This window comes from Castor canadensis, chromosome 12 (assembly GCF_047511655.1).
Source record: "Castor canadensis chromosome 12, mCasCan1.hap1v2, whole genome shotgun sequence".
NCBI classification, from domain to species: domain Eukaryota; kingdom Metazoa; phylum Chordata; class Mammalia; order Rodentia; family Castoridae; genus Castor; species Castor canadensis.
Window position 1 is genome coordinate 17,172,910 of NC_133397.1, and position 18,336 is coordinate 17,191,245.

At 47.2% G+C, this 18,336-nt stretch overlaps 1 protein-coding gene and 1 long non-coding RNA gene across 3 annotated transcripts in view; both read left to right on the forward strand.

Moving 5' to 3' along the window:
* Positions 1-1,332: 1,332 nt before the first annotated feature.
* Positions 1,333-3,658, forward strand: Rhob (ras homolog family member B). Its single transcript, XM_020156582.2, has one exon. It carries the CDS (start codon positions 1,700-1,702, stop codon positions 2,288-2,290), a length of 591 nt encoding a protein of 196 aa, XP_020012171.1. The 5' UTR covers positions 1,333-1,699; the 3' UTR covers positions 2,291-3,658.
* Positions 3,659-4,150: 492 nt separating this feature from the next.
* LOC141414771 (uncharacterized) overlaps positions 4,151-18,336 on the forward strand; it is a 40,217-nt gene continuing 26,031 nt past the window's right edge. The window contains exons 1-2 of one of the 2 annotated variants that reach the window (XR_012439620.1): positions 4,151-5,275; positions 17,124-17,248. This is a non-coding gene — a long non-coding RNA (uncharacterized lncRNA). The remainder of the gene's footprint in view (positions 5,276-17,123; positions 17,249-18,336) is intronic. The other variant, XR_012439621.1, reaches the window with a different exon arrangement.

Below are 18,336 nucleotides of genomic sequence, written 5' to 3' on the forward strand. Positions count from 1 at the left end.
GACATGAGACAGAAGTCTGACCCTCTGACAACTGACCGTGTAAGAGGGATGGGAAGACAATAACCTCCTATCATCAACAGTGGGGTCTTTCCTCTGCTGAAAAACCCAGACGCAGCCCCTTTAGTCTACCCTGGTTGTAGTCCTCCATGATGGCCCCATTCTGAGTGTCAATGGCCTCCGGCTTTCAAGCGCAGTCACACTTAAGCCCTTCCCTGCTGTGAGAGTGTCCCACTGTTCCTCCTTCCCGGGAGGCCCGGCCTGACTGCCCCATCCCCTGCCCACCGCGTCTGGCCACAGCAAAGGGCTGATTTAGGCCCTCCCAGGTGGGGCGGCAGGAATCACCTCCGTCCTGAGGATGGGGAGGTGGACGAACTAAGTCCTGGTGGGACTGAGTGGACGGGAGCCCTAGCATCCTCACAGCCTGAAGTTCCGCTTCACCCTCCCGGTTTCGAGGCCTTTTATCTGCCCACGGGGCCTGGGGCACTGGGTTGTTTTTGTGTTTTGTTCTCGTTTCAGGCCCTTCTTTCTCCGGCCCGAGGACAAGCATCAGATTCGATGCCAGCAGCGCTGGGCAGAGCGGCCTCTCCCTGGCAGGCGACCTCCTCGAAGGGACCCGGTCTCCGTCTTCCCTTCGCAACGTCCTCGGCTCTCTTTCCTCATCCTCACCTGGACACACGAGTGGCGACCTCCAAGCGAGGACAGTAAGCAAGGCGTGGAGGCGGCTCCCTCACGGGCCGCACAATTCACAGCCCGGCCCTCACGACGCGAAGTCAAACCTACGCTGCCGTAGGGGGCCCGGGGTAGCGGCCCAGAGCACAGCCGCCTCCAAAAACTAAATAAAACAAAAACCACCTCCGCCCTGGCTGTGTACTTAAAAACAAAACCGCGCTAAACGAGCCGCCCTTCCCCCACGGGTCTGACCACCAGCCAGGGAGTTTGCCAAGAAGCGGGGCAATTCGGAAGGGAAGGGAGTCGCCAACGCCCCACAGAATGCCGCCTGTCTCGGCACTGCTCGCCCAGACCCCGTGGCCCCAGGCGGCCAGTTCCCAGACCCGGCGCGCAGAAGCTGTGGCGAAGGCGGGGACCCGGGTGGCTACAGAGCTCGGCGGGGCCTGTCGCCGCGCAGACTCCCGAGCCGCCGCCTCTCCTAGCCCCGCGGCCTGGGCCGTCAATCAAGCTCGTCCGGCTCCGCCTTCGGGCTGCAGCGAACGGCCAATCAGAGCCAAGCTCCGCAGCGATGAGCTCAGCCGGCTAGCTTCCCATTGGACGGCTATATTAAGAAAGTGGCCGGACTCTTTAAATAGCGGGCGCTAGGGCCGCAGCTCGCATCTGCCGCCGCAGTCTGGCCGTAGTCGTCAGGGCTCCATTGGGCGAGGTGTAGAGGACCCCCCCCGGGAGGGAGGGAGACATAGAGACGGTGCCCGCAGCTCTAGCAACCGTTGCGCACAAAGCCGCCGACTCCAGGGCCGGGGCGAGAACAGCAGCCACCGCCCGGGAGCAGCGCGGCGAGACGCTCGGTGCATCCTATGCCCCCGCGCCCCCGCCGCGACCGCCGGAGCGCACCGAGAGGACGCGCCATCGCGGTGCCCGGGTGCAGCTAGTGACCCTTGCCCCCGGCGCGCAGCCCGAGGTGAGCGGTGAGCGGGACGGCAGCGAGGCGTTTGCGGGCCCCCTCTTGCTGCCCGGGCCCGGCCCGCTCATGGCGGCCATCCGCAAGAAGCTAGTGGTGGTGGGCGATGGCGCGTGTGGCAAGACGTGCCTGCTGATCGTGTTCAGTAAGGACGAGTTCCCCGAGGTGTACGTGCCCACCGTCTTCGAGAACTACGTGGCCGACATCGAGGTGGACGGCAAGCAGGTGGAGCTGGCGCTGTGGGATACGGCAGGCCAGGAGGACTATGACCGCCTGCGGCCACTTTCCTACCCGGACACCGACGTCATCCTCATGTGCTTTTCAGTGGACAGCCCGGACTCACTGGAGAACATCCCCGAGAAGTGGGTGCCCGAGGTGAAGCACTTCTGCCCGAACGTGCCCATCATCCTGGTGGCCAACAAGAAAGACCTGCGCAGCGACGAGCATGTCCGCACAGAGCTGGCCCGCATGAAGCAGGAGCCAGTGCGCACGGATGACGGCCGCGCCATGGCCGTGCGCATCCAAGCCTACGACTACCTCGAGTGCTCGGCCAAGACCAAGGAGGGCGTGCGCGAGGTCTTCGAGACCGCCACGCGCGCGGCGCTGCAGAAGCGCTACGGCTCCCAGAACGGCTGCATCAATTGCTGCAAGGTGCTATGAGGGCCGCGCCCGCCCCTCCCTGGCCCGTCCCCCACGAGCCGGGAGAAGGGGGACATCCCCGCCTCCAAGGACCCCAGTGGACTGCCTGGCGTCTGCCGTTGCGCGGAGAATTGGCGTAGGCATCGGGTGCCCCCTTCCCAGTGTCTGTGTGCGTCCAGCTGTGTTCCACTGGTCCGGGCGCCCCGCTGAGTGCCACTGGGGGGGCCCTGAGCATCCTTTTCTGAAGAGCCAGGCCTCAAGAGTGTATGGTTGTGTGTATGTTCGCCCCATTTTTCACCATACCCTCGCTTCTGGTCCCCAGAGGCACACTGGGCGCCAGAGTGGCCGCGCCCCATCAGATGTTCGCCCATGACCAGCGAGCTCCTACTATTTCCCTGTCTGTAACATAGACCCGGGGAACTGCGGGAGGGGAGGGTTGGGGAGGACTGGGGCTGTTACATAAATATAGATATAATTTTATTTTCGGAGGTAAGATGGTGTTATTTAATGGTGGTGGTGAGTGGAATGACCAGGGCGCTAGATCCGCTCCAGCCCAGGCTTGATGAGGCGCCCATCCAAGCATGAACTGGACTTGGCCTTCTTTCGGACCCCTGGGGAAGATATTTGTAATTGACTTGGGACTGAGAAGAAGCATTCTTCACACACTGCGTCTCCTGTGGACTGTTCCCCCCCCCAACAAACCCCTTACCAGCCAGTGGTGGGAGGGGGGAGGGTGTGCCGAGGGGGTGTTTTTGCCATAAGCGAACTTTGTGCCTGTTCTACAAGTGGAAATTGTTCAGTCCAAGAAACTGATGTTTGATTATTTAAGGCTGAAACTTTTTTTGTTGAAAGAATTCTTTGCACAATTGTTTCATTGTTTGACACTTAATGCACTTGTCATTTGCATAAGACAGTAGCATTCTGACCACACTTGTATGCTGTAACCTCATTTACTTCTGATGTTTTCTAAAAAATGACTTTTAAAATGAGAGGGAAAAAACACCCACTAATTTTTGCTTTGCTTTCTTGAAAAAGTGGCAACACTGTTCTGTGATTTTATTTGTGCAGATTACGCACACTATTTTCATAAAGGAAGGTAACAAGTATTGGGGTCTATTTAAAACTTTTTTTTTTTTCACAAGGCAGCCTCTACAGCTATGTGAAATTTTCTCTGCATCTCTGTACAGAGAATAAACCTTCCCCTATTTCCTTTTTTCCCTTCCCAGCCCAGTGGTACTTCTACTAAATTGTTGTCTTGTTTTTTATTTTTTAAATAAACTGACAAATGATAAAGTGGTGAGCTTATGATGTTTACATAAAAGTTCTATAAGCTGTGTAGACAGTTTTTTATGTAAAATATTAAAAGACTATGATGATGACATTTATAAATGACTCCTGTGGTTTAATAGTCTGTAAAAACATCTTTGTGATTCTCAGTAAGATTCTTTCTTGACAGGAACTCCAGTTTCCCCTATAGTGCATAAAATAAATAAGAGATGACATCTGTTTTGGGAAGGGGTAGACGCTGGGTGGCCCAGGGAGACGGGGCTGTTCCTGTCACTTTTCTCAGGAAGATGAGTGGGTTCCTTACACACCCAGAGCAAAAAACTTTGACATAATTAATGTCTACGTAGTCTAATTAGGTGGGGCCAAAGGTCTTGGTTTTACTACTTCTGTATGTCTTCAACTGTCCTAAGTTTATTCTGGACTTTTGTGCATCTTAAATTTAGAGTAACATTTTTTCGTTAATCACTTGTGTGGACCAGGCCGAATTTAGGGGTTAGATAATGCCCCATGAGATTGTAGGCTGTTGTCTTTGGGCGGAGCCTGAGCTGCTGAGTGGCGGGGGGGGGGGGGGGGGGGGGCGGGGAGAACCTTCAATTAGAAGCCGATTCTTTCTTACTGAATAGTCCTCTGAATGTGTCTTTAGAAGGAGTCCATGTTTTATTCTAAGGATGGGGAAGGGAGAAACTAGACAGAACGGTGAGTGTTGGAGTTGTAGTGATTTATATTTAGAACAGCCCTGTTTTGAATTTCAATCATGGGGACCGCTAATTTCAGACATGCCTTCTGCAGTGGTACTCAGAGCTAGACAGGCTGATTTGTGCTTGGAGACCATGTTTAAACCCTCCTCCAACAAGAAGGGCTCAAACCTACCAGCATTCAGAAGCTTCCAGGGAAGGGCCTGCCACCCTCTTCCCCCTACCTAAGAAGTGTGGTTTTGTTTTTCTAATCAGCACATTCTGGGTTTCTTGCACTTGGTTGCCACCCTTTCCATTCATCCTCCCTCCCTTTCCTTAGCAGGGGCTCTGCCAGGGGAGGCCTCCTTTGAAGTTGTTTGCTGCAGAGTGAAGGCTTCTGTTTTCCATGTCTTTCCTCAGACTCCAAAGAGCTTTTGTGGGTGGAAAACTTGGTCTGCACTGACCTTTCACCCACTTAAACATGCAGTAACTGGGGTGGAGCTCAGCTGGGCTGGACACTTTGGTCAACAGAGGGGGATTGTTTGGGTTCCACCAGGAGCAGAAAGACAGGGTCTATACAGGTTGGTTGTTTCTTTGAGCAGCCTTCTCTCCCTCCTTGCCCCTTGGTTCCACATTTTAAAGACAAAACTTTCCATTGAAAACAGAATGTTTACTTGTAGGTTTCACAGCTAGCAAATCCCTCAGTACCAGGGAGTGCAGGACTCTGGCGGGGGAAGAGCTCAGGCTTGGGCGAAATGCCCAGGACTCAGTTCTGCAACCAGCCAAGAATCTGGAGACCCGACCTGAGAGGGCCTTCTTTGGGTTTCCTGCCAGTCCAAATCTGCCTGGTACCTATAGCTGTCTGTTTCTTATATTCTGGGGAGACAGACACTCAGCTGATGCATGGCAGCCTGAGTTAAACTTGTTTTAAAATGCGTGGGATTTAATAATCCTGCTGGAACACACTCTTCTTGCTGCATTAGGATTCAACTGGAAAATATAAAGACGAATTGCTGTAGGCTGGAAAATCAATCAGGAAAAAGAGGTAAAACATCTGGTGTTACTCTTAGGATATGAAAATTCATTTTGCACATTTAAAATAAATGTGCTGAGTTCATTTAATTGCCTGTTGAACTGTTTTGTGGAAAATAGTGGCGAGTTTCATTGATCCTGGGCATTTTATAGTAAGAGGACATTGTCTTGGGTTTTCCTTTAATCTTAAATCAGTCTGGATTGTAGTTCTAAAGCCTTTTCACATGTGTTTTAGTGTAGACTTAGAAAGTTTTTAAAACTTAAGTGTGATCAGAATCATATGGTGGGTTGGTGAAAACACAAATTGCTGGTCCTGGCCCCTGAGTTTCTGATCCAGTAGGTCTGGGTTGGGGGTTGACAATTTGATATTTTAGGCAGGGGGTAGGCAGGACTGGAGTTTGAACTCAGGGCTTCTCACTTGCAAAGAAGGCACTCTACCACTTAAGCCACATTTTGTTTTAGTTATTTTGAAGATGAGGTCTCGAGAATTATTTGTACAAGTTTGGCACAGAACTTCCATTTCCCAATCTCAGTCTCCCAAGTAGCTAGTATTATAGGCAGGAGCCACCAGTGTGTGCCTGGCAAGAATTTGATTTTCTAATAAGGTCCTAAGTGACTGCACTTTGAGAATGACTGGCTTAGAATAAGGGAGCTTCCTTGTCAAGAGCAGAGGAGGGATGTGGTTTCCATATTAAAAAAGATTAATTCTACTCTCAACTGATACTGATCTGCACTTCTGACACTTCTGATAAGCACCATTTCCTTACCCCAAAGAATACAGAGCTTCCACGGAACTTTCTTTCTAGGATAAACTCCTTTGTTCCACACATTGTTGTGCAAAAGGTGTTGAATGTATATTAGTTATTTTTATGTAGCTTTGACCAACATACCTGGGAAAATAACTTAAAGGGAGGAATTATTTATTTTGCTTACAATTTCAGAGGGCTCATCCCATGGTTTCCTGTCCCCATGGGCTTGGGCAGAATATCAGAGCAGTGGGAGTGTGTGGCAAAGTCTACTCACCTCATGGGAGACAGGAAGCAGAGATGGAGGAAGGTACTGGGGATCAGGTACAACCTTCAAAGTCATACCCCCAGTGACCTACTTCCTCCAGCTAGGCCCCACCTCCTGTGTTTCACCACTTCCCAAAATAGTGACACCAGCCTGGGACCAAGTGTTCAACACAGGGGCTTGTGGGGGACATTTCATATTCAAATGGTAACAAATGCTTTTCTAGAGATTTAGTTCACTGTTCCCAAATGCAACAACACTCTGTAATTCATTCAGCATCAGCACCTACTTTGTCAGCACTGATGAGATGGGGATACAGAAACAATAAGACACAGTACTTGCCCTGCATGATCTAGGGCATCAATGCATTCACCAAGACAAGACCTGGCATGTCCCAATCAATGGAGGCACCAAGCAAGTGGAAGACAGAAACTCAAGGCAACTTTGTTTGGCATATTGGGGAAGGTGTCATGGTGAAGGAGACATTTGAGCTGAGTCTTAAAGCAGGAGTGGGAGATGATACAGAGATGGAAGAAATGTTGGGGTATGGGGAAACTGATGATATACAGCATCTTTTTGTTACTGCAAGGCTTGGCCTCTGGGTATTAAAAATCTCTTTTGGGTGAGAATTACTTTCTATGTTTAGCCCCTCTGGCATATATTTCTGCCATCAAGATAAATGATATTACTCAGCTAAGGAGAACATAGCTTTTCCTCTCCCCTTCTGTCCACAGCCCAGGATACAGCTATCTGGCAGGCCAGGAGAGAAGTGGGTGATGATGGTTTCATTGTTTTCGCTGTGCCTTCCAGGAATGTGGCACAGACACAAAGGCTAGCTTTGTGACAACTGCTTCTGGGAAACATACACCCTGCACTCAAGGAGGCTGTGAGGCCCCAGAGGGACCTTGTGTCTCAGATTGTTAATCCTTACAGAATTACTTGGTCCATCTTCTGACTGTAGGGAGAAACTGGGCAGTCAGACCACTCAACTCTCAGCAGTCCCTCTTTTGGCCTGTGAGGTACGAGTCTAGAGGACCCAGTTAAGTCTTTCCTGTTCATTCTTTCAGTCAATGAGTATTTACTGTTGCCTGAAAGACTCTGGGCTGAGCATTCTGCTAGGAACTTGAGATATAGTAGATAAATTGGAATCATCCCTCACCTCATAGAGATTTTAGTCCTGTAGAATGTCTACACAGGTAATAATGATGGTGAAAATATTAGCCAATATTGGTTGACTATGCACAGGGTATTGTTCTAAGCCCTTTATGTTATTTTATTTAATCATTTTAGTTATCTATTGCTGCATAACAAAATATGTCAAAGTTCGGTGGTTTAGAACAACATTTATTCAGGAATAAATGTTTCTCTAAACCAGGAATTCAGGTATAGCTTACCTGAGTCTTCTGGCTCAGGGTTTCTTGTATGCTGAAATCAAATGTTGAGTAGGGTTGGATTTGTCTCAAGTCTTACTTAGGGAAGGACCTGTTCCCAAGCTCATTGATACTGGCAGGATTCAGTGTCTCACTGACTGAGGTCACCTGGGTTCCTTGCCATGTGGGCCTTTCCAGAGGGTAGCTCCCAGAGCAAGCTGGCGTTGTCAGAGTGAGAGAGAGAGTGTGAGTGACATAGAAGTCACAACCTTTTGTACCTAATGGTGGAAGTAATATCCCATCACTTTCGCTATAATCTATTTGTTAGAAGCAAGTTATTGGGTCCAGCCCATGCTCAATGGGAGGGAATTTTACAGGGCATGTATACAAGAAGTTGGGCTCATTGGGGGCCTTTTTTGGAGCAAGAAACCAAAGTCTCTGTAACAACTAGGAGGTTGGTATGCTCTCCTCATTTTGCTGATGAGGAAACTGAGCCAAGCGGAGATCAGCAAGTTGCTCATGGTCACAAAAATCCTACAGATTTGAATCCTGGCAGTCTGACTTTAGGATAACAATCCTATATTTATGTTGTGATTATCAGTTGAGAAAGATCAAATGGCTGCAGGGTGGAGGATGTATTAGAAGGGGGAAAACCAGAGGCAGGAAGATCAGTGAGAAAGATTCTGCCCCGGTTGGGTAGAGACGAGAGAGCCTGGACCAAGGCATGAACATGGAAAAGATGAAATAAATTGAATGACAGTCAGGAGATTGAAGGTGCAGGAATCTGATTAGGAAGCACTATGGTGGCTCCCTGAGATTCTGCCCTAGGTGACTTTGAAGATATCAACATTATTATTTAAGATAAGAATAAGAAAAGCTGGTCATGGTGGTGTATGCTTGTAAATCCCAGCACAGGGAGATGGAGGCAAGAAGTTTGTGCGATAGAGCCCAGTCTGGACTACATAGTGAGTTCAAGGACCTACCATGCTCTGATAGAGGCAAGGGGCAAGGAGAGGACAGGAGCTCAAGAAAGAGGTGTCTGTGCTTGCCTGGAATGATGGAGAAGGTGTCATGCATGAAGGACATTAGCCTAAACTACATAGTGAAACCCTGTCTCAAAATATCAAAGACCGAAGATGTAACTAGTGGTAGTGCACTTGCCTAGCATGTACAAGGCCCCGAGTTCAATCCTCAGCACTGCAACAACAGCAACACGGGCAGATTTGGGCGAAGGGTACCAGAACGACCTACAGAGTTTCATTTTATAGTTTGAGTGCTAGTTTTCTTTGGAAGTGATCACTGTCTTTTTCAACCTCTTATACCACAATCTGTGTATTTTCTGCACAGTTAGACTATTGTGCCCTGTTTTAGGCCATGTGGAAAGGACACAATCTATATGGATGAGGGAAGTCTCCCAGGAGGGAGAGGACTAAGAAGAAGCCGATTCTGGAATAGGAAGTATGGTCTTAGAAAGTGGACCTTAGGTAGCAAGCAATGTGTTCCCCTCTCTGAGCACACATTCTAGATGTGTTCTCATCACCATCTGGATGGTGATGAGGTGTATAGAAGGGAGGTGACTTCTGCTGTAAGTGGGTAGTCATGTTAGCAGAGAGATCCCATGAAAGCCATCCAGGACAGTGGAACTCTAGGAGAAATAGCCAACTGTGGGTTACTCCTGATGGATAATGAATTTTCTTGCAAACTTCAATAAGATTTTGTTAAGTGTGCTAGCCTGGGTTTAGCACTGCTGTGGAGATTTAAGGGAATAATATTGTCCATTCCCATGCAGGTGGGTAAAGGAAGCAGCATTCCTGGGGGTTTTTGCCATGTTGGTTTCAACTGGAATCAGAGTGAGAATCCCCCAGTAGGAAGTCACTTTATTACAAGAGTCTTGGTTGTGTTTTCAACCATCCTCTTTACACGGAGATTGCTTTTCTCATTGCCATCCACAAGTCAGAATGCCTACATGATTTTGGCCCAGGGAAGCTGAGAAAAAAGAGGGAGCTGTCAGGGCACAGGCAGTAACTGAAGCCTTAGAGAGGGATTTGATGGTGCAGAAGAATAAGGAGTGAGAGAAACCTGACTATAAGCTAGATCACAAGTTCCATACATGTCTGTTAGTTCACCTCAGTGTGCCCAATATCCAGTACAATGCTTGACATATACGAGGACCTCAGTGAATAGTAGTTGAGTGAATACATTAACTAAAGAAAGGACAGAAATTTAGAAAGCACCAACATCTCGGAGGAAGTGACAAAGATTTGGAACAGCTGCTGTGAGCAATGAGAGGAAGATGAATTGGGCTATGCGGAGAATTCCTGGGTTCAGTGATGTTAAGAAAGCTTTTCTGGCATAGGTTACTGTTACTATTATTATTATTTTTACTACTATTTGGTGCTGGGGAATCAAACCAAGGGTCTTGTGCATGCTAAGCATATGCTTTACCACTGAGCTCCATTCTCTTTTGCTTTTTTTTTTTTTTTGGCGGTACTGGGGTTTGAACTCAGGACCTTGTACTTGCTAGGCAAGTATTCTACCACTTAAGCCATGCCCCCAGCCCATGAGCTCCATTCTAAACACCAGAAAATTCTCATTTAAGGTCAGGCATTGGGTACTGATGGTACCAACAAAGAAAAGGCTTTCTTTGTGTCTCACCTCTAGTAGAAATGCACAATGTGCTCAACCCAACAAGGTCCTTAGGGAAATACTTCCAGTGAACCTGGAATGGACAGAAAGCAGCAGTGCATTTCCAGGGCTATAGACCACCCTCTGCAGGACCACCTGGGTAGCGGAATGTGTTCTGCTGCTGTCACTGTGGACTTGAGCTTTGAATGTCAAAGGAAGCCAGGCAAAGATTTGGATTCTTGGTTGGCAGCTTGGCAAAACCAGCTCATTTTTTTTTTCATTTTAGAAATCATAATCTGAAAGTATAGTTCTCAGGGTTATGGAAACAGCCCTAGGCTATTGTGACTCTGTGTTATCTCTGTTCTCCGGCTGTCATCTGGAGTTATTTTTCTTCTCTTTTCAATCCTGAAAAGGGAAGAAATAAACATTACAAGAAGCAAGTTTCTCATCACTTTGTTAATGATTGATTCCATTTTATTCCAGTGCTTGTTTGATCTTTGGATAAACAATTAAAACCTTCTACAGGCACCTAAAAGGAATGTAAGAATGCATTTGCCATTTAATGGTAGAAAAGTTTTAAATGAGACTCTGACAGTATAAAAAGTATTATTTATAGGAGTGCTAAAAAAATCACTTGTAAAATATACACTCTTAAGTAATGGCTAAATATGGAAAACTTGGATATTTGATCACATAACCAGGCGGACTCTGTAAATGGGAAGATTCACCCACCCCCTTCCTTTAGGTTGTGCAATCTTGGGGCTACAACTTTCCTCCAAGGATGTCTAGAACTGTCGGCCAAATGGGGATCCAGACTAAATGCACAAATAACAGAAATATAAGTTAGTTGGTCCACGTTCTCTCAGGAGAATTTAGCTGTGCCAGGGAAGAATTGTTCAAAGTTTAACTTTATGGGTAATGATAGAAATTACAGATTATACCAATGGTTACCTGCCAAATATGAAAGAAAATAAAGATGAAATGCATGGGATGTATTAATAACTCAAAGGAGGAAAGTGCTAACCAGGCCCAGAAAGCCAAGAGTTTTCTCAAGCAGGCTGATATGATCTGACCCCTTTCCATGATATAGTGACCAGTGGGTGGACAGTCTCACCAGCAGACCAAGAAAATCAAGAATGCCTAACATGCCCATGAGTGGGGTGCAGAGGAGGCCTGGAGTTAGTAGCAGTTGGAACACAGATTCCCTCCTGCCATGTATAACTCTTTCATTCTCAGCCGGCGATGGAAGAAAGTCAAATTCATGGAGTTTGCTGGGGGCCTCAGGAAAAAAGCAGAAGAGTGGAGCAAGGGAGGGTGTCTACCTTCCTCTGTCATCACATCCACCCCATTACTTTGCCCCATCTTCTGCTGTAAGAAGTGGGAAAATCAAGGATCCCAGGCAGAAGCCCTGTTCCGCCTACCGCTATGTGTATATTCTTGGCTTAATTTTATTTTTAACCTGTATTGACTCAAGTTCTTTATTTGTAAAATAATTTTGAAGATTAAACAAGATTAAGCCAAGTACTTGGCACAGTGCCTAGCTCATTCTAAGTCCTTAATAAATCTTGATTACCTTCTCCTTGAGTAGATCCATCTTAGCACCTGAAGCACAAAGCAGAAGGGGATAAATTCTGTTGAATACCTGAGTGTATAATGACAACTCTCTTGTTTAAAGAGAACATTTCAACCATAAGCTCTGCAGGGTATCATATCATGCTCATTTTTGCAACCTCAGCATCTAGTGCAAGGGCAGGTACATAGTAGGTTCTTAATAACTGCTAAGTTACTGAACCATACCTCTAGTTTACAGGGCTCTTGATAAACTGGAGATTCTGAGAATTGCATAGGAGGAGTTTGACAGGCAAGTTTACCCAAGGAAGTTGTGCCCACCATTTAGGTCCCAGAGGAAGTGATGGCAGAAACTGAGTCCCTTTAATGTGGAATGGAAAGCTTGGGAACCAGCTGGCTTTCTTCCTAGGAGCATGGGGCTCAGGAGTCCTCAGCAGACTAGACTGGCCCTCTACCAGCCTGTTGATCCAATGACTCATAATGAGGAGCAGGCTGGCAAAGGGCACACAGCTTTGGAGGGCCTGTCAAGCCTTACCTGGCTGACATGGCCACAGATGCAAGGAGAATTGGTTACTTCTGCAGGTGAATTGAATGCTGAGAAAAATGCTGACCACCCTTAAATGACCATGAAACAAATACTCAAAAGATTTGGCCATTAGTCCTGTGTGGGCAAGACCCAATTTATGAGGCTCCGAGCTTAGTAGCTGCATTTATAACCAGAGAAAACAACTCTGACTCTTATACAGCACAGCAAAACCATCAGACTTGGAAAATGAAGAAGTGAGGAAGCTTGATTATCTGACCACAGCACCTGTGAGAGTCAGCACTCAGGGCTTCATTTCTGCAGTTCACCAAACCACCGCAAGTAAGCTGGTAATCACTCTAAGTCTGGGCAAACTGGTTATACTGGCAAGGAGTTAGAAGCAAAGCTTAATTAGCCTATTGCAGGATTAGACTGGAGGAGAGGGGAAGTGTAGAAGTCCTCACTTAAAGGTCCGTCTCTCCATTGACACAATTTCAGCTTGTTTTGAAAAGTGACCTTGAACTTGAGTTCCTGGTAATGCTTGACCTTGATAGGATCTGGGCAGTGTCTTGGGGATAGGCCAGTTACTGAATGGAGACTTGGCTGTTCCCAATTTACTTTAGCAGGTTTTTTCCAAGTGACTTTAAAGTAGACGCCTGAGTCAACTCAGCTGTGCCAAATACCAAGTTCTGAGGAATCTGGGCCAAATGTTGGGATCTGTGGCCTGATGATCTCCAGACGCAGGAGGTGCTCTAGTGGTCAGCGGTTGAGGGTGAGGTTGATCGGTCAGTCACTGTGTTTGGAAGTAGCAAGTCTGATTTTAGGGCTTGGGCTGGAAACAGGCGTCTGGGATGGATCTCTGAGCTGGCTTCTGACTCATCCTCTTCAAAACATGCTATGATTTGTCCGACTCCTCCTTCTTCACTAGGCTAAGAGTTAAAATGCCATTTGAGTTTAAGGAGGCTGTGCTTGAGCTGGGTAGATGTGAACTTGCTTCCTGGAGGTGTTGGATGATCTTTGATGGCTCCGTAAGTAGAGAGCTAGAGGCTAGATAGTGGCCACCAAGGATGGTGCAGGCACTAACAAAAAAAAAAAAAAAAAAAAAAAAAAGTTTGTGCTCCCTCCTAGGGAGCAGATAGACTAAAGATCTGCACATGCCTGGAATTTGATTCAGCTCCAATCTGGACTCTCCTGTTATCTGTCATCAGTCCTGTGATCTGCGTAAGAGTGTGAAGGGCACTAAGGCTTCATGAGCAGGCAGATTTGAGGCCAGAGCAGTAGGGTGGCCTCAGAACTCATGGCCAGGGGTTACCTGAGAGCTCTTTCCCAGGGGATTCTCTGAGTTTTTAAAATACATAGTTTTTGAGACTTTAAGGAAAATACCCATCTTGGTCTAATTCACCCTCTTGGGCTTTCACTGCTCAGGTGGAAGAGGAAGACACAAAGACACCTTCCCTCACCTGCTTCCTAAAGCAAAGGTCTTAAGTCTACTCTGTCTCTCCTAAGTATTCTCCCTGGCCCTTCTGGGCAAAGCTTGCCGGGGAGCTGTGCTGGGCAAATTACTTTAGGCTGCCTGGTCAATTCCTCAAGTGCGCTGTCTACCTACTATGTGCCAGGTCTGTGTGAGCAGGTAGGGGGAATGGCCCAGCTCTCTGCTAACCTCCACAGGCCCAAGAGCTCTCTGTGGCAACACCTCCTTCAACTTGGAGGTGTCAACAAACAGAACAGGGGGCAGGGCTACCAGAAGAAGAATTCTCCAGTATTTTTTTGTCTTAGGAATAAACATGGAGAGGGCAATCATATCTCCACTTCTCCTAGGTAGTGGCTACTTCTCTGGGCCTTTGGCTGCTACTTCAGGTCTTGGAACAAGTATCACTTCCTATGGGTAGCTTGTCCTTGGCCTCTCAAGTCTGGGGCAAACAGTTGTCTTAGTCCATTTTCTGTTCCTAAAAACTCAGTACCACAGACTGGGTACCTTATAAAGAAAAGTGGTTTATTTTGGCTCTTGGTTCTGGAAGTTTAAGGTCAAGAGGCTGCATCTGGTAATGGCCATCTTGCTGACAGAGTCCCAGTGTGGTGCAGGGCATTATATGGTGAGAGAAAAGGAGAGTACATACATGTGCACGTTTGCCTTCTGGTCTCTTTTTGTCTTCTTATAAAGCCACCAGTAATTCAATCATTGGGACTCCATCCTGATGACCTTATTTAATTCTTATTATCTCTCAAAGTTGCCTCTAAAAACCGTAGTTGGATTAAATTTCTACCCCTTAATACCTTATGACAGGATTAAATTTCAACAAATGAACCCTTGAGGACACTTAAACCATATCCAAACCACAGTAATAGTTCAGGATCCTATGTGTTTTCCAGCACCCTTGATTTAGTGCTGATTCATCATAGTCATCTTATTCCAACAGTCACCCACTGGGTCGTGAGGGCAGACTGTGCTCAGCAAGTTGGCTGGGCCTTGGAAGGATATGCTGTGAACATTTGGTGAATGAATGAGTTGACCAGTCAAATCTGTGTGGGCCTCAAAGGCAGGAAAAACAGGAGAAGCTCAAAAGGCAGATTTTCATTCAACAAAAAGAACATTGTTGTAATCAGAACATGCCAAGATGAATGACCCAGGTCTGAGATGTTGGTCTGAGATGTTTCAGGAATCGGATGGGCAGGGTTCTCAAGGCAAGACTTGCTGCAGTGCTCCCATATGCTGGGGGAGACCACACCCTCTGCTGGAGGACCAAAAAGGGGCCTGGAGCTTCCTAGGGGATGCTCTCTGTTGGGACAATCCTGAGTTTTGCTCCAACTGAGACTCCCAAACAGAACTCAAATGTTATCTGGCTTTCCTAACCTCCTCTGTCTCTCCCTTCTGCTCAAAACACACTGTTCATTCCTTCACAAAATCCCCACAGGATACCGCCTCCTAGGCATGTGGTCAGAGGGCTCTGCACTTGGTTAAACTCAGTGCTGTTGCCATCTTGAAATTCTTAATAATTTTTGAACAAGGAGCCCCACATTTTCATTCTGTACTGGGCTGGGAAATTTTATATATCTAATTTATATATTTAGTATTCCTCAGAAGCGAACACTGTCAATCCACAGCATGGGCCATCAGGCACAAGGAAGAAGAATCTTTGGCTCTAGATACTCCTTTGCCAAACTGACCTGCTCTGCAGAGCTCTGGGTGGTTCACAAGGACTCCTGGGCCTCCATTCAGGGTTTGTGGTGTTGTCTCCCCTTTTCTGGCTGGTCCTAATCTGCAGCTGCTTCTGTTGCTTGGCACCACCTGACCTGAAGTGACCTTGGGGAGTGGCGAGCAGCCAGTCAGTGACCTCACCTCTTTTGTCCCTGCTCTGCTGCTGTTACTGGCAGGGGAGGGATCTCTTTCTACTGGTTGGACACTTTTCTGGCACACTTTGTAAACAGGGGCCTCATAAGTATGGTTCTCATAGGAACCCTCCACTATACCCTCTCAAGTAATAGCCTCTCTGGCTTGGTTGGAGGACATTAAATGGCACCCCCAGAGTTCCATTGGCTGATGTCATTTTCTAGCTCTTTAGGGGCAAACATAAGTATTCTTCTATGTCAGAATAAGTTTTCTGACAATAAGGGCATCTTGTCAGGGAGGGGATGATTTTTCAGCCTCCCCCACTCCCTTGCTGGCCACCATCTTGCTTTTTGCCTGTCCTTGGTGGAGGTGACTGTATTTTGTTTTTGAGATAAGGTCTAACTACTTTTTACCAAGGTTGGCCTCCAACTGTCAATTCTTTTGCCTCCACTTGGGATTATAGATATACACTACCACATCTGGCTATTGATTTAAATTTTGATATACTGCTAGAAGTGAAAGAGACACCCAAGGTCATTCAGTCTAACCCTCTCATTTTGAAAGATGGAAACTAAAGTCCAGAGAAGTGGGATGGCTACTCAAGATCACACAACAAATTAGAAGCAGAATTAAGAAGCCAGGTTACCTTTCTCCTAGGCTCTTGCTGTCTCTACAACATAAAGTTTTTATGTTTTAATCTCTAGTTAAACATTCACTTTGGTTAAAGATCTGAAGAGTAACTGGAATAGGGCCTGGCCTATTTTCAGGACTTTGGCAGTATAACTTCAGTGGCTTGTATGAGTTTTTGTTCCTTCATTTTATCATTCATTTATCATCAACTCTTTTTTGAGTACCCATCTTATGCCATGCCCTGTTCTCATAACTAGGAACACCAAGTTGAATCAGGTCTAGTTTGTGGACTCAAAGGCAACTTGTGTTAGAGAGCCTGTTCTGTGATGTCCTTTACAAGTGATCACTTAGCCTTAGTGTCAATGTCTCCTGTTAGGAATGCTGCTTTGAGAGCTCTAGTCTGCTTTATTTCAAGCCAGAGATGGTGGTTGATACGCTAGACCTGACCACACTGTCTTGCTGTTTGATGGAGGAATCTGAGCCACAGTTAGATACTAGTGTATGTAAGAGCCTACATCTGGGCATGTACACAGCACAGAGCCAGCCCTAGGAGCACAGAATGACAGTCCTGAATGGTATGGTACTTATCTTTCACATGAGAAAATGGAGGCCCAGAACTACCTGTTTAGCTCCCTAATCCAGGTAACTAGTGGATTCTTTAAACCATTTGAACTTTCAGTTGATTCAGGAACTGAAAAATGGAAAGAAGTTTCCCTTAGAAGTGACTTCATCGAAAATATCACAGGTCTTAAGATATGACATCTTGGAAAGACACCAAGGCAGCTGATTTCTCATTTCTCCACAGAATCCCAGGAAGTCACGGCTGTCATGGACGATTTCAAGTGACTGGAAGTCAAATCATATCATCCCCAATGCCAGTTGCTCCCTCTGACAAAGGACTGAGACCCTACAGCTGGGGCTAACCAGGTGGTAAGCAGGCCCTCACGGTCCCTATCCCCAGCTCAAGGAGCCCCCAGGAGCCTGAGGTTGTGTTCAAAGTGCGTGACTCCACCACAAGATGTTTTGGTTTAAGCATGGGATTATTGTTCTCCCTTCAAAGCCCAAGGATAAAAGCTGGTCAGGAATGCCCTATAGGGGCAGAAGGCTTTGATGCTGCAGGACCCTCCCTCACTCTACAAGGAGTACAGCCCATCCCCAGCCTCAGAACCAAGGCCTTCAGGAGTGGGAGAGACTTCAAAGTTTACTGAGCCCAACTTCCCCCTGATGAGTACTTCCCAGTATACTTCTGCCAAGAGGCTGTCCAAGCTCTTGAAACAAACTCCTCCAGAAACACGAGAACACATTTCCAGCTCCAGGCAGGGCTGCTTTCTTGTAGGGAAGGGCCCTCTGCCTGGATTGTCTGTCTAGGGATCCCAGCTCTGCAATCTGGGACCTGCCCTATTCTCTGTTGACTACTGCCGTGTAGAAGTTGGAGTCTAACATGTGCTGGGCTCCAGGCCAGCTATCCGCAGGTCAGTGCTTGGTCATCCTCCCACACATGCTGTGAAGCCCTCAGCCTCAGGGGCTCCTGAAAGAGCAAGCTTCAGAACTAGAAATCCCAACCCTCCAAACTCCGGTTGCAGATGACCCAAGGCAGAGTTGAATAAGGGCTGTTGTCTCTTTGGCTTCCAGGGAATCTCAACAACATAGAACCTGGAAACCACAAAATGCTTGGAATTTTCTCCCTGTTGTCTTGGAAACCCTACCAGATGCACATCTTCTCACTCCAGGGGCTTTGTGAGCCACCCTAGGGCTGGGCTCTGCTCTACTTCATTTGGAGTCCTCCTGTCTTATCATAAATTATAGCTGGGGGCAAGAATTTTCTATAGATTTTGAAAATAGCCACAGAGTACAAACCACCAAGCCTGCCTGATGTCCTTAATTTAGGGGGCTTAAGTTTGGGATTTCAGAGTGGGGCTTACTCAGCACTGGGCACATACCCACACAGGCAGTTGGTCACATAAGCTGTGGTCAGCGATCAGCCTAGCAGCGGCTGTAAGCAGAACTCTGTGGGCTAG